The sequence below is a fragment of the Macrobrachium nipponense genome, chromosome 36 (genome assembly GCF_015104395.2).
Source record: "Macrobrachium nipponense isolate FS-2020 chromosome 36, ASM1510439v2, whole genome shotgun sequence".
Classification (NCBI taxonomy): Eukaryota; Metazoa; Arthropoda; class Malacostraca; order Decapoda; family Palaemonidae; genus Macrobrachium; species Macrobrachium nipponense.
In genome coordinates this window covers 51249186-51263826 of record NC_087220.1, presented here as the reverse complement: position 1 = coordinate 51263826, position 14641 = coordinate 51249186, and the positions used below count along the sequence as shown (strand labels likewise).

The 14641-nt window shown below is 36.0% G+C and overlaps 1 protein-coding gene across 2 annotated transcripts in view; it reads right to left on the bottom strand.

Annotated features, from left to right (window-relative positions):
- The window catches only part of LOC135203645 (COP9 signalosome complex subunit 6-like), a 42678-nt gene that overhangs the window by 3218 nt on the left and 24819 nt on the right, over window positions 1–14641 (bottom strand). Inside the window, exons 1-2 of one of the 2 annotated variants that reach the window (XM_064233492.1) lie at window positions 3964–4117; window positions 1480–1652 (exon numbers count right to left, since the gene is read on the bottom strand). In XM_064233492.1, the coding sequence (XP_064089562.1) occupies window positions 1480–1645 (166 nt within the window). In that variant the 5' untranslated portion in view covers window positions 1646–1652; window positions 3964–4117. Of the gene's footprint in view, window positions 1–1479; window positions 1653–3963; window positions 4118–14641 lie in introns of those variants that run through there. The other variant, XM_064233493.1, reaches the window with a different exon arrangement.

Here is a 14641-nt window from a genome sequence, read left to right as displayed (position 1 = left end):
ATTACAATGAGAAATCCAAACCTTATGGCTAACACATGCTTTTATAATAAAGATACCACAAGTCAATTCTATAAAAAATAAGATTGCCTGCCTGTTGCTAAAAAGGATGGGGATGTATAATATATGCTGCAAAATTACCCAATATTCTACATAGTAATAAAATCTTTAATAAATCTACTACAACGATCAACAGGAATGAACCACCTCAACTATGAAAACACACTTGGTTATAGGGAAGGCACCTGATGCTCGTCTCTGTCACATCCTCATAAAAAATGGATGTATGTGGTCTCTATCACACTCTTAACAAAATACAGGACCTTTCAAGACAATCTAATCTTACGTAACAACTAACAAAGTCTTAAGCAAGGGTAATTTTGCTAATAATCCCATCTGTAGTGTAATACATTATCAAATATCAGTAAAATAGCCTTTTACTCCCTTCAAATAAATATATACAGGCTCAGACATCTAAACATCTGGAAGTTATGGTATTTTAGCCAAGATAGGTTACCACAGTATATCATATTGGTGACTTTCGTTCAAATACTTCCCAAGGGAGTAAACAATTTCCCATTTTAAAAAATATAATTTCCTATTATCATACTTGAAAACCATGAAGGTTCAAAAGAAAACCGATCTGACAGACAACACATCAGTTCCTCAAACAGCTAATCAAGAAGAGAGTTCAGTGTACTATAAATTTTTCTCAATTTTTCAAGTAACCCTGAACAATATACAAGCTTAATAATTAATCCATGTAATAAACTACGTATAATTAAAAGGAAAAACAACTAAAACGTCTAGATTAGTAAGACTTTCAATTACACTTAATAATTCACACAAAAGATTCACCTAACAAAAAATAAACCTAAACTGTAAAACAACATTTCCAAACTTTTTCCCCAGGAAGTGGACAAACTTGAACACTCTTCACATGGAAAATCAAGGATGTAGGTCCTACTCCGACAGAAAAAACAACAAAAGTGGGAATTTAAGATTTTAAGGGCATGATGTGACCAAACACTTCCTCATACCTTTCACACCTTTCTTGTTCACTCTTCTTGGTTACATCCATAATCCAACAAAAGAAAAATACCATACAGAATGCAGTAAACAAACTTTCAACGTGGCAGCTAGTAAGATTGCAGTAAGATGTTCAAACTCCCTGGCAGCTGCAGCTGAAGAATATGTGCTTGTTGATGAAAGATGAGTGAGGGTGTTGTCAAACCAACCACCAATTAACTATCATGTTACCGAAGTTTCACTGACTCATTCCAGCTCATACTGGAGATCATTCCTTCATAAAAGGCAATGGTTTCAATTTCCTTAAGACCCAACTGTAGTTAGTTCAACCTTAAAAATATTACGACTCAAGATTTAAAGAAAAAACATAAGCAAATTGTGTCGATACTTAACTACAAAGGTACAGCATTAATTTTTGTCATAAAAAAGCATACAAAATTTAGAATGGCTTACACATCTGAGGTTGAGCTGGTGGAGGTGCAGGGGAAGTGGGAGCAGCCCCAGATGTTGATGCACTTGTAGCCTTGCTGGCACTTTCACTAGTGCTTACTCCACTAGATTGAGCAGAGGAGGAGGTGGGCTCTGCCACCATTTCTTCGTCCACTTCCATGCTCGACATGACTTACCTATTGAGTAAAAGTATTAAATGAACCATAACAAGCCTTTTTTGTGTGTAAACACCTGTTTATTGTTAATAAAAAAAATCATATTTTCAGTCTTTTTAAATCTCACTAACTATAAAGATTGGAGGTGAGTTAAATTCTAGCTGGCTAAGTTTAAAACACAAATTAAAATCAAGACAGCAAAACTTAACTACCCTGACACAAGAAATATACAACAGGCTAGATCTGATTTGAATACTTTACAAAGTATAAACTGTCAAAGGTTATTCCATTTGTGTTACAGTCCAGCCTTTTCCTACACTGGGCTTAGGGTTGCCGTGCACATTATAATTAGAGTACATGACCTTAATTCAAGGTCTGCGTACCAAGTACTATACTGACTGTGCCATGTACTATAATCACAACTTATTCTCTCCAACTTTTTTAAAATACTAACCGTTCCATTTGTTTTTGGTTAGTAAAATCTCAACACCTGGAACACTGGTCAAGACTTCCTAAGCAAGTGTAATCCCATGATTGCTTCTTGGCCTTTGGAGGTCAGAAAGTACAGAAACATGCAGGCATCCTCTAAGCTGACTGTTTCACATTCCCTGGCACAAACACATCACACTATACAATGAGAGAACTAATGGGGACATCTCAGAAGCAGTCCTTGCAAGTGAGGCACAATCTTCACTTAAAGAATAACTGTCGGCAGCCTACAGTGAAACTTAAGCTGTTTTCAATTATGTTACCATCGATTTTAAAAATACTTTATACTGATATTAGAATTTTCTTGCTGGACTGGAGAAAAACTTTAACATTCCATTCACTTACTTGCTTTTAGTTTTGTTTCTATTTCAAGACACCATTAGCAAAATTATGCATCATTATAAAATTTAATCTTATAAAATAGGACCTGGCCATGTTAGAATATTCCTGGAAAGATATTTTGTGGGTTCATTCAGTTTTCAAAATGAATATCACATATGTACTGTGGCCTATGTGGTAGGTCAATAAATATTATGTCATGTTTACCTTATTCTAATACGTATGTGCCATTAGTTATATCGTCTAATACCATAAGTTTAGCATGAAACATAGGATACAATAAGCCAATTAGGACTTGTAGGCTACCCTAAGTAATGTAAAGCAAGGGTTAGGTCAGGCAATGGCATCTTGGCTAAGGTTTAACTGGGTAAAAGCGTTTTGACCAAAGTTAGGTTACATTAAAGTATCTTGAGTAAGAACTGGTTAGGTAAGGGCATCTCAACCAAGGCTAGGTTAGGTAAAAGCATCTTGTCCAAGGCTAGGTTAGGTAAAAGCATCTTGTCCAAGTCTAGGTTAGGTAAAAGCATCTTGTCCAAGTCTAGGTTAGGTAAAAGCATCTTGTCCAAGTCTAGGTTAGGTAAAAGCATCTTGTCCAAGTCTAGGTTAGGTAAATGTACCTTGCTTAAATTAAAGTTAGGTAAAAGCGTTTTGTCCAAGGTTAGGTTAGGTAAAAGCATCTCATCCAAGCCTAGGATAAGTAAGGGCATCTCGCCCAAGGCTAGGTTGGGTAAAGCATCTTGCTCAAGACTAGGTTAGGTAAAGGCATCTTGTCCAAGGCTAGGATAATTAAGGGTATCTTGCCCAGGGCTAGGTTTGGTAGGTAAGGACATCTCACCAGCTAGGTTAGGTAGGTAAGGGTATCTCACCCAAGGCTAGGTAAGGTAGGTAAGGGCATCTCACCCAAGGCTAGGTTAGGTAAAGGGATCTCGCTTAAAATTGGGTTAGGTAAAAGCATCTCGTCCAAAGCTAGGTCTCGTCAAGGAAGGTCGTCCAAGGTTACATCAAGTACTACCTAGGCTATACCTATAGCTAAGGGTGAGTCTGGTTTAGGATGTCACATTCCCTCTGAAATACGTATTTTTAAAGGGTGCCTAGGTAAGACCAAGTGATCCCTTCACCTACAATGGCTCCTAAAACTATAATACACAAAACAATAAATTTAAAATACGATTAACATTACATTAGGTACTCTACAATGGCTACCTTACCATCTATACATGGGGTATAGGTAGGTACCTAATCTACTTTGCTTAGCCTTCTGGTAGGTTTAGAAACTACCCTATAGAGAACACATCAATTCTTATGCCTAAATAAACCTGATAATGGTCAAATAAGTTAAATAGGGCCAAATAAATCACGCCTACTGGGGTATGTTTATCATGACGTTTAATTCTACAACCATGGAAGCCCCTGCCATAAGAAGTTCCCAAAATTGAGGGGGAAATGGACCTACAAAAAGATGACTAAATTACCGCTAAATCTCGATTATTTCAAAGCCACTTACAAAGAAACGCTGAATAAATTAACACTAAAAATAGACGGACGCGATAACGACGAACTCCGAGGGAGAAGAGACGAAAATAATGATGGTTATATTTCGTACATTTTCTTCTTCTTCATAGAAAACCGGAATGGTAAACAATGATGAAGTGTTCGGGGCTTCGACGAACTCGAGACTTCAAAACAGTTCAGGGCTTCGAACGGCTCGAGATTTAAAAATATATATTTTTAAATGATAAAACGCCATAATTTATATATAAAAATTGTTTTCCATAGTTCGGTAATAACCAATAATATAATAACCCTGATGAAGTGTTCGGGGCTTCGACGAACACAAGACTTCGAAACAGTTCAGGGTTTCGAGCGGCTCGAGAATATAAAATATTTGCAAAAGAAAAAAATATACAAAAAGCCATATTTTATATAAAAAAATGTTTCCCGTAGTTCAGTAATAACCAATTCTATAATAATTCAAAGTAAGCGGTCGTGTGAATAACCGTTAGGTGTTCATTTCAATAATATTTATTTTTTGTCCGTGATTCAAAATCGAAAAAAACAATAATTCAGGATTTTCAAATAAATTAATTTGGAAGTAAAAAAAACGCAAATTAAGTTAAAAAAAACCATTTCCTTGTGCTAATTAGTAACCAGTATAAATCAAGGTAATGCTTGTTTGAAAAACTAATGCATGTTCATTTTAGCATTGGAAAACAAAAATAAAGCTCTGTATTTTAAGAAGATCAAACAAACAAACAAAAATTGTTTCCCTGATGTTCAGTAATAGTCGAAAATATATCTCAAGGAAATGGTTGAACGAATAACCTGCGGGTTGTGATTTTATTTTTATTTTTACTATTGGAAAGTAAGATGGAAAATACTTTATTTCACTCTCGCCTTCCCCTCATAAATACCTCTTTGAGGGAAAGGTCATCCCATACGTATTATATTCATGAAGATAATTACTTTCATTGTTGTTCATATTTTTGCACACACACACAGAATACGTGTGCTTTCGAGAGTTACGTCTATGAGAAAAAAGCCGTGATCTGACAACCAGCTTTCTCGGGGACACATGCAAGAGTTTTCCCTCACGTAAATTAAAAAGTTCTTAAATCTATGGTCAAATGGAGCCTTTTTTCGCCAACAAAAATCAAAATAAGCACCCTATATTTCATTAGAAATCATTTTTCTGTACTGTTTAACATGCACATTTTTTCATACATTTTCATTCTAATAAATAAGTAATAAATATCCTTGTGGCGAAAAAGATGGACTTATAGTGGACTGTATTATATGCTTAACGTTGTTACTTGGTCAAAAACCGCTAAAAGCCTTACGTAACAACTCCACAAAACTCCCTTTGCGGTTTCTAAATTACGGGGAGATATCTCTCAACCCAATTCATTATTAACGAGGGTAACACACCAATATCATTAATGAATAGTAACACAATTAAGTGCTTTCACTTACTGAGCAGTCCTTGTAGACATGAACTCAGATCATAAATCGCTACACGAGATACGACGAGAGGTACGTGCCTCTCTCTCTCTCTAAATGTTGCGAGTACTCACAGGTTGATTTTCAGACCTTAGAGGACCGCTGTGTTATCTCGTTTCTAAGTTATTTGCATAACCTTAAGATATGAACACAATAAAGGTTTATCATATCAATTCATATTCACCATCCACAAAACTGAAACATAGGAAAAATGAAATAAAATCGAAGGATATTGAAACGCATTTGATAAACGTAAAGTTAAAATTAATTTAATAACTAAAAGTTAAACATATCAAAGAGTAACAACACATAAGTGACAAATGAAATTAATCACTCAAGGGGAATTGTAAATCAATGGCACTCAAATGAACCAAATTACGACAAAATTAAAAGAATCAGGGCAATCGCCCTTTCTAAATCCACACACACATCACTACACAACACTAGATAACAGGTCACCTCAAAAGTTGAGCCAAGAAGCTGTCCGTTCCGTCCTGCATTCGGGTTTTGTTGGGGAAAAGAGACAAGTTATTCAATTACCACGAATGTAGAACTGACGTACAAGGTTTTCATGAACATAAAAAACTCTACAATAATTATCAACTTCGTTGTCAAAAATAAATTCCAAATATAATAGTGTGCAACTTCAACATATTTATTAAATGTGGTGAATTAATTGGTGGTGTGTGTCAATACAGTTTTGGGCGATATCATGCCCATACAGTGTACTACGCACATACGCATACACACCCCTAGAGGGGCACGCAAAGGACCGTTCAGAGGGGCGAACTACTACCCTTCTTTTCCCCTCCCGATCTTTTGACCTCTCCTAATGGCTTCTCTGGCGAGAGGCACAAACAAGACCCAATGACACCAACTCTTACCATACGTAATATGCGCAATACATTCACCAAGAACAATTTCACATATATAAAGATAAATGAATTATCATAACTAAAACAGTAATTATACTTCGTTACTAAAACGTCTACTGACGTTTATATGTCAAAAGACTACGTCTTTGTGTAAAACCATCTTTTCGGTGCTAACCGCACCACAGATACTACGTACTAGAACATAGCAAAATCAGATAAAATAATGTTAAGAGTGTCATTCTCGAATAGATGTGGTTCTTTCACCCTTATTATGTCATGCAATGTAGACGTACATATCTTTGCAAAATATATGGGCATGCGAATGCATTTGGTTTTCACATGAATACAAATACAGTAACATAGTTCCTGTCTGTCGATTACCTGACAGACGGCAATACGCAGTGAAAATCAACCAATAATTTCTTATGAGACAGACACTAATAACTATAATAAAAGACAAATAGCATGGAAACAAGTGAATACACAAAAAATATTAGAAAATAAAATCGTTGTGAGAGGAATTCCTCACAATCCTCTCCTAAAATTCCTGCATCTTTAACTCAACCCGAAACACCTTTTTCAGATCTATTAGGCTCTTCCATGGAGCTTTCCTAACCCCAAACAAGAATAACAAAAAAGTAGTTTATAGGGTTACCCCACGAGTAAGCAGAAATGGTCCTCTGAATAACAATGAAAATAAGAATGCGTTTATTTAGCCTATTCGCAAAATAAATTACAAAAAAGCAAAGGAAGATTCAAAGTCATATTCTTGCAAGCAGTTGACCAGACAAGCCACTCACTAAAATAGCTCAACTGTCTGTCATACCATTGCTGTGAATAGAATGCAGCCAAGCTAATGTTTACGGCCATTATTAATATTCATCGCTAAATAGTGGAGCTGTAGAACAAATAAACAATAAATGACAAGGAAAATGTTATTCCCATCGACGTTATTATTCAAAATCTTCTAGACTAACCGAATTTAGAGAGCAACTGTTTTCTGAAACTATCAAGAATCCCAAGGTTACTTTCAGGTACGAATCTCCAGCGCTTGAAGCAAAGCAAGCACATATTGGCTTTGCTTGAAGTCCTGCTGTTAATACAAATTAATTTCATTAATTTTCAGATATTCAAGAGCGCGCGTGATGGTTTTCGTACATATTCATCGATGACCCATGTACCTTCACGAGAGAGAGAGAGAGAGAGAGAGAGAGAGAGAGAGAGAGAGAGAGAGAGAGAGAGAGAGAGAGAGAGTAGAGTACGTGAGTGGGCAATAGAAAATGATGGTAAAAATCACTCTGCTATGATAACACTTCCTGACAAAATGCATGTTGTAAGGACGTATTTGAAGGCCATGACGCTGGCTGATTGCCTGTTGGAGAGACTAGACTAAGCAAAACCACACGCTGTAAATCGGTTGAAGAAAAGTCGTTGCTTTGTTATTGTAAATGTTTTTCAGATGATTTTTTGCGATTGTTAAGGATCGATTGTACAAAGCAGCGGAAGGTGGTGTTGGAAAACAAACATATTTTCTCCTGGTATATATTACTTGATTTCTGTTTGACCCCTAAAAAATTAGACCTACCTACCTATTATATATATATATATATATATATATATATATATATATATATATATATATATATATATATATATATATATATATATATGTGTGTGTGTGTGTGTGTGTGTGTGTATCACCTGTAATTAAATCTCAATCTTGATGGCTACACGTGTTGTGTATTTTCATTTTTGAACATCTGTGGGTCTACACAGTAATTTCCTAATATATGCGACGTAATTCTGAATTATTAAAGCCTATAGAAACTTTTTTTGTATATTTTACCTTAAAAATTATATAATATATATATATATTATAATAACATTCATTCAAGTTTTGGTAAGGTTAAAAAAAAGCATAGCAAGTTTGTAGGATCTAATAATAGTACTATTCAAAATCACACAGCAAGTGTCAATAAATTACTGCAGACAGATGTTTTCAAATGAAAACACAGTATGTATAACAGGTGTTTCCATTAACATTGAAATTTAATTACAGGTGAAGTCCAGCTGGGTCAGGTAGTAATCATTACATTAACTCGTTATTTTGACTTTTTCGTCGTTTCACGCAAACTGGGAGTAATCTTACGTAATGGCAAACTATACTGTAAATTATATAGTGAAGGTGAACTTACCGATATGCTCTAAAGAGTAAAGTTTGAATATACCTTACTCAACATACATATATGCACATACGCACATTATAGATATAATATGACAGACAGAAGATCAGTGCTACCTATCAAGCGCTTTCACTTGTTTATTTATTTATTTTTTGTACCCGACGATGCGTGAGTAAACACGGGGAAGTCTGTCATTATTCTGTGATATTCGTTTATATACTGAAGTCACGTGCATCTATTGTGATTTCTTAAGCAATACACACACACACATATATATATAAAGGTTTTTGCCACGGAGGAAAAAATGAAAGGCGAGAGAGCCAAGAACTTTCGGTCTAGCACGACTCTTTACTCAGGCGGCAAAGGGTTGTGCTAAACCGAAAGTTCTTGGCTCTCTCGCCTTTCATTTTTTCCTCCGTGGCAAAAACCTTTATTTATACATAGAATCACGTTTTATATACTTCGTGATCAAGTTATTCATATATATATATATATATATATATATATTATATATATATATATATATAATATATATATATATATGTGTGTGTGTGTGTGTGTGTGTGTGTGTGTGTGTGCGCGCGCGCGTGCGCATGAGTGTCATTTTCCTTTTATGAATGGTGTAATTTGATAGAATTAGCCGGGTAATATAAAAACACAACAGGTGTGTAAACAGGCATTTTATCTTTTACTGGGGTTTCAAAACAGATACAGAACTGATAACAAAAGAGGTTCTGACAGCAGAGGTGCAATATGAAAGCTGTTGGACATGACTGGTTTGAAGATGAATCTATCTGGCGCCATTAAAATCCTTTTCTTTTAGAATGAAAGCAAGTTTGTGTGTGAGAAGTCTAGACGGAGAATGGCTGGTTTGGTGTAAAAGTGGGTCCTGATATAGGGAGGTGTGTTTTATGAGTCTATGGCAGTGGAGTGGTTATTGGTATGCTATGAGCCTCTGGGTGAATATGGATTAGAAATATGGAGTATTTAATGTTTGCAGATAATGCGGCTTAAGTTGGTGAGAATGAAGAAAAGCTGTTGGGTCCGAGTGGAAACATTAAGAATTAAACAAATCAAAGATTCCGTCTACGTCAGTAATTCTTCAAACCCGTTATCGATGAACTATGTCCGTCTGTCTGGGATTACTAGTGTCTCGAGTGACAGGCGACAGGTGAAAGGTTGACTGGGACAGCGCATGCGCACATGCATGCACGCTTATCACATACGCTCACATACACACACAGGCTCTTGCGTGGAATAAAAGCGAGTACAAACATATGTAACTATAAAACTATGTCAAGTCTGGCTAGCAACCACACAGCAGCCGTCAATATGGTCCACACCAGGCCTTTTATTCCCTTCAACGACTTATGATACCTAAGAGAAGTACCGTCTATCTATTTATCTATTGGGACGCGCACACAAAATACGAACTGTAAAAAGTACTCTTTTTACACACTTCCTTACCATCTCAACATGAATTCATTCATAAAATTGACAATGCAGAACCCTAAGTCTTGTTAAAACGGAAAGCAATCTTATAAGGAAGGTCATTCAAAGGAAATTGACCTTTAGCGCTCCATTCAAACTGTATGAGTCATACCAAGATCTGAAGAATATCAGGAACAGAGACCTTGGTCAGTTGGTCACACTTTCGCATTACCTTTGACGTCAACTCTTTGCGTATTTTCCGCTCTGGGGTTTTCCGAGAATTACCGGGGCGGTTTTAAGAGTTTCTGCCAAGGGAAACATTGACTTTTAGTTCCAAGAATATTATGCAGAATGGAAATTACACCATGCCTACCAATTAATCATCCATGTAAATATAAACACACAATTTAAGATTAATGAGAATAATGAGAGCCATATTGCGTAAGTTCACCGTTTGTTTTGTACATCAAAATCATTGTTTAAAGTATCTCAGATAAATATGTTCAGGCATATTAGCATTTTAGACGCAGTTTGACCAGAATTTATCCAAATGCTTATGCCGATCTGAGTCGAGTTTTGATTTGCTAAAATGCGATGACGCCCACGAAATCTGGCCGATAGTGCTGAAGTTGTACGATAGTCGAAAAAAAATTGACAAGACGTGGCGCGGATTAATACATTATGCCAGATACACGTGTCGCATAAATGCCTTTCAGGTTTGGCGAAAAGACCGGTTTATGCTATTGATTTAAGTAAGGATAATATATCTAGTATTATTTTGATGACAATATGAAGATATTCGTCTGAAAAGAGATTTAGGTATGATGCTCCAATGATATACATCGGAGTTGAAATGACCGCAGTGTGCTAAATAAGCATAAATATAGGCAAATATGTGAAAATATATTATTTTACACATGAATCATAACATTTTGAAAGAATATCGCCTTTTTAACGCTAAAAGACACAGAGAGCATTCGGGACTAGTTTGTCTTACGTCATGACATCGGTGTTCGGCTGCTACTGACAGCAGGCAGCCCTAGACAATCGCCAGAGTCTACTAAGCGAAGACGTGTCCGGGGAAAATTCGTCTGCCTTTCTTTTTTTAAGTTCTTTCTAGTTTCAAAAGACTTCGGTACCACAATGGCCAACAAGCAGCGCATGAGGATCGCCAACGAGAAGGCCTCCAAGAACATCACCATGAGAGGGAACGTGCCCAAGAGTTCGGTAAGGCATTGCATGGGTGATGGGTGTGATGTGTTTTATTTCTTCGGTGCTAAGCTATCCCTCATTGTGTTAACATATGTGTCCTTATTTTGTCGTTATTTTATCCCGGTTTCTTGGTCAGATGCTGAGATTGGACTCATTTTATGCAAATATCTATATCTTTCTCTATTATATAGCGAACTTTCGTTCTCAGGGTGTTATGTTGAAGGACGACAGTCTTGCCTATGTTACGGCAGTCTGTACCTGTTTTCATTGCTTTTTTTGTAATTGAAGTATAAAACTTATTAATATTCATATGGTAATTGTATGTTTAAAAGTTTAGGTAAGCTATTCACAGTCTTCAGTTCAGTAAAATAGGGGGTATGCTTACCCTGTACCTTAGGTCAGGAAGATGGTCTTAGGGTAGGTTTGGAATGGTGGTCGTTTTTGTACACCTAGGGCATAGGCTAGCTACTGTAATCAAATTGCAATAACCCCAGTTGCATCACTATGTACCTCTACGTCATAGGAATGCTCTTAGGCCAGATGAGGATTATCATACTACCAACCTGTAATGACCTGGTCCAACAAAGGGAATTGTGCTTTAAGCATACCTAAAAGTTTTTTTTGAATTTAGTTTTGTAAATGACATATACCTAGATTAAATAGTACTTGAATCCAGGGTTCCATAGGCTTCATGTGCTCTTAAGGGCCGTCCACACTGTCGAGCTTTGCTCGAACTCTTCGATATGACATCAAAAGTGGAAAACCACATTTAAGGCGCTGACTTTTCCCGCTGCTGACTTCAAGTTTAACAAAGTTCGTCGGGCAAAGCTTGCCCTTTAGGTCCATCCACATGGTCGAGCCTTGCTCGATGACCTCTGTTCGATGTGACGTCAGAAGCGGAGAAACAGCAGCTAAGGCTCTGACTTTGGTAGATCTATAACTATTATTTCCTGAATGTATATGGTTACACAAGCAATTGAGTTTTGAATGAAGGCTGGGAACATTGTGTTAAAACCAAGTGTAGTAGAAATGCTCACTAATTTGCACAATTGACTTGGCTCAAAAGTTACTATGCAAAGATGGCAGAAACAAATGGAATAATTATACCTCGATAGTTCAGAATTTACTAAATAATACAGAATTCTGACTAACATTTGTACACAATTGGTGATCATTTATCTTTAGAACCTACTACTAGTATACTGAAAGGAGGGTAATATTGTACTATCTAATGTAGTTTCCATAAAGAAATTATTTGAAGTATGGATTTGTTGAGCTTGTTGATACAAAAAAAACCTTATTCATTAGGCAACTATTGAACATCGCTGGATATCTGTGAAAGCACAAGTTTATTATGTTTTTACATATCACTTGATACTCTGATTCAGTTTGGGAACAGCAACAACATTATTCAATAAGCAACTCGGTGAACTAAATGCTGATGTTTAGAAACAGCTACCCATTAAAGTTACCAGCAAGAAATAAACTAAATTGACAGACTCAGTTGATAGACTAAAGGAGGGTTGAGATGACCTTCAAAGATGGATAAGACAATTACGTGCAGCCAGAGATTATTTATTAAAGAGATAAAAACTTTCAGGACCTGTGGTATGTTATATATATATTATTTTTTAAGTCATAGATTTTTCCAGTGTCTGTAACTTACAGTTAAATTGGGTAATAATGTGGTATGTATAGCCAATCTAAGGGTAAAAATGGAGATTGGCATACCCCTCTAGTTAGAATTAGTATATTGTTACATTGTGGCTTGAATTAAGTAAACATGAGTTATTGCAGTTCTTGAATTGTGTGTATCGTCTTGGAGGAAGCTCGGTATGGTAGTTATAGTGAGGTTAGTTTTTTTTTTATATTATGCTTTTATCATGAATTGTGGCATTTACGTATTTGGTATAGTATAATGGGGAAAAAAGGAAAATGGTGCTATGTTTTGCATATAGTAATGATTGGTCATGTATTATCACCTTGCATTGGAAAAGCTAGGTTTTTCAGCCCAACATATTCACAGGCATTATTTATAAGTAAACAGTATATAAAATAGAGATACGCCTCACTACACCTAGTGAGGCTCAATATTTGAAGGGGGCCACAAACATGTTCATCCCTGAGTGATTGTTGTTACCTGCATTCATTTTAAAAATAACATCTCTCGTGATGGTTAAATTTATCTCGTGTATATCCTTAGTTACATCTTATCTGTCTTTGGTTCAATGTCAAGTCCCTTGTTATCAGTTGTACACTGTTTTGATAGCTTAGTACCTTATGTAAAGATTTGTACTGATATTCTTATCTACCCTTTTTGAAGCGGCTATGTAATATGCATTAGGTCGTAGCTGATACGTATTGAGGTCACTCAATACGTATTATGGTGAATGAAGTAGAAAATGTTGTCTGGGAGTATATTTAGGATTAAATGGAAGTGTAAGGCATTAATATAGAACTGAGTTTCCGTAATGAAACTTAATGTTTGATACACACTCATAGAAAATTTGCAGATAATGTTTGATATACTCTCAGAGAAAATTTGCAGTCTAGGTAATAACTCCACACGGACTGCAAGGAACGATCCCATGAATACAACAGCCACTAGGGATTAGGACATAAATATATTTTACTGTGTTTAGTACTAGCCCTTGGGGGTTAAGTATAGTCCACCCCCAAAAAATAATGGTAAATTCTTAATAAGCAACCCAAATACTATAGGAAACTAATTTCCAAAGACATACCCGACAAGGAGTTATTACCTAGATCTACCAAGTTATGCAATACATTAGTGAATGTAATGAGATTTATGAAATTAAGTAAGGTAGAAACATTGTTATAAACACCTTTTCACCAGAATTTTGTGCACAGCTCATGCATCTTTGGTTTGGGGAAAGGTGGAAGCCTCAATAATTCACATATCCATCTGAAGTCAGGGTAATGCATTAAAATACCTGCATAGAATGAAAAAATTAAATGTCCCTCAGGGGTCGATCCTCCTACGTGTGTCTATTTAGAAGCTAAAGTTACAACATTATTAGGCAAAAGAGATGTACCGATGCTGTGTGTTTGATGGGAGATGAATAAGAGCAGTCCTTGCCTTGAATTGGTAGCACATGAGTGAAGCACACAGTGGCATAATCCAATTCTAAGGTCAAGTGACAGTTTTTAGTTCTAAGACAAAATACAGCAGTATTTATAAAATTTTGGATATGGGTTTAAGTTCTAGCGCTCCTTCTAAAATGGACTAAAATTTAAAATTTGCTCTCTACCCAGAAAAGCAACGATGACCAGTACCCAGTGGGTCCATGGCTCCTAGGTCTCTTCATCTTTGTTGTGTGTGGATCAGGTATGAGATTTTCTTTCAGTATAACTTACATTTAATTATCTTTTTGTACATGTCTGCTACATATTAAGTAAATTCAAGTTGGCTTATCAAGTACTTGCATAAACTCAATTGTTTTAAAATAAATACTGTAATGTT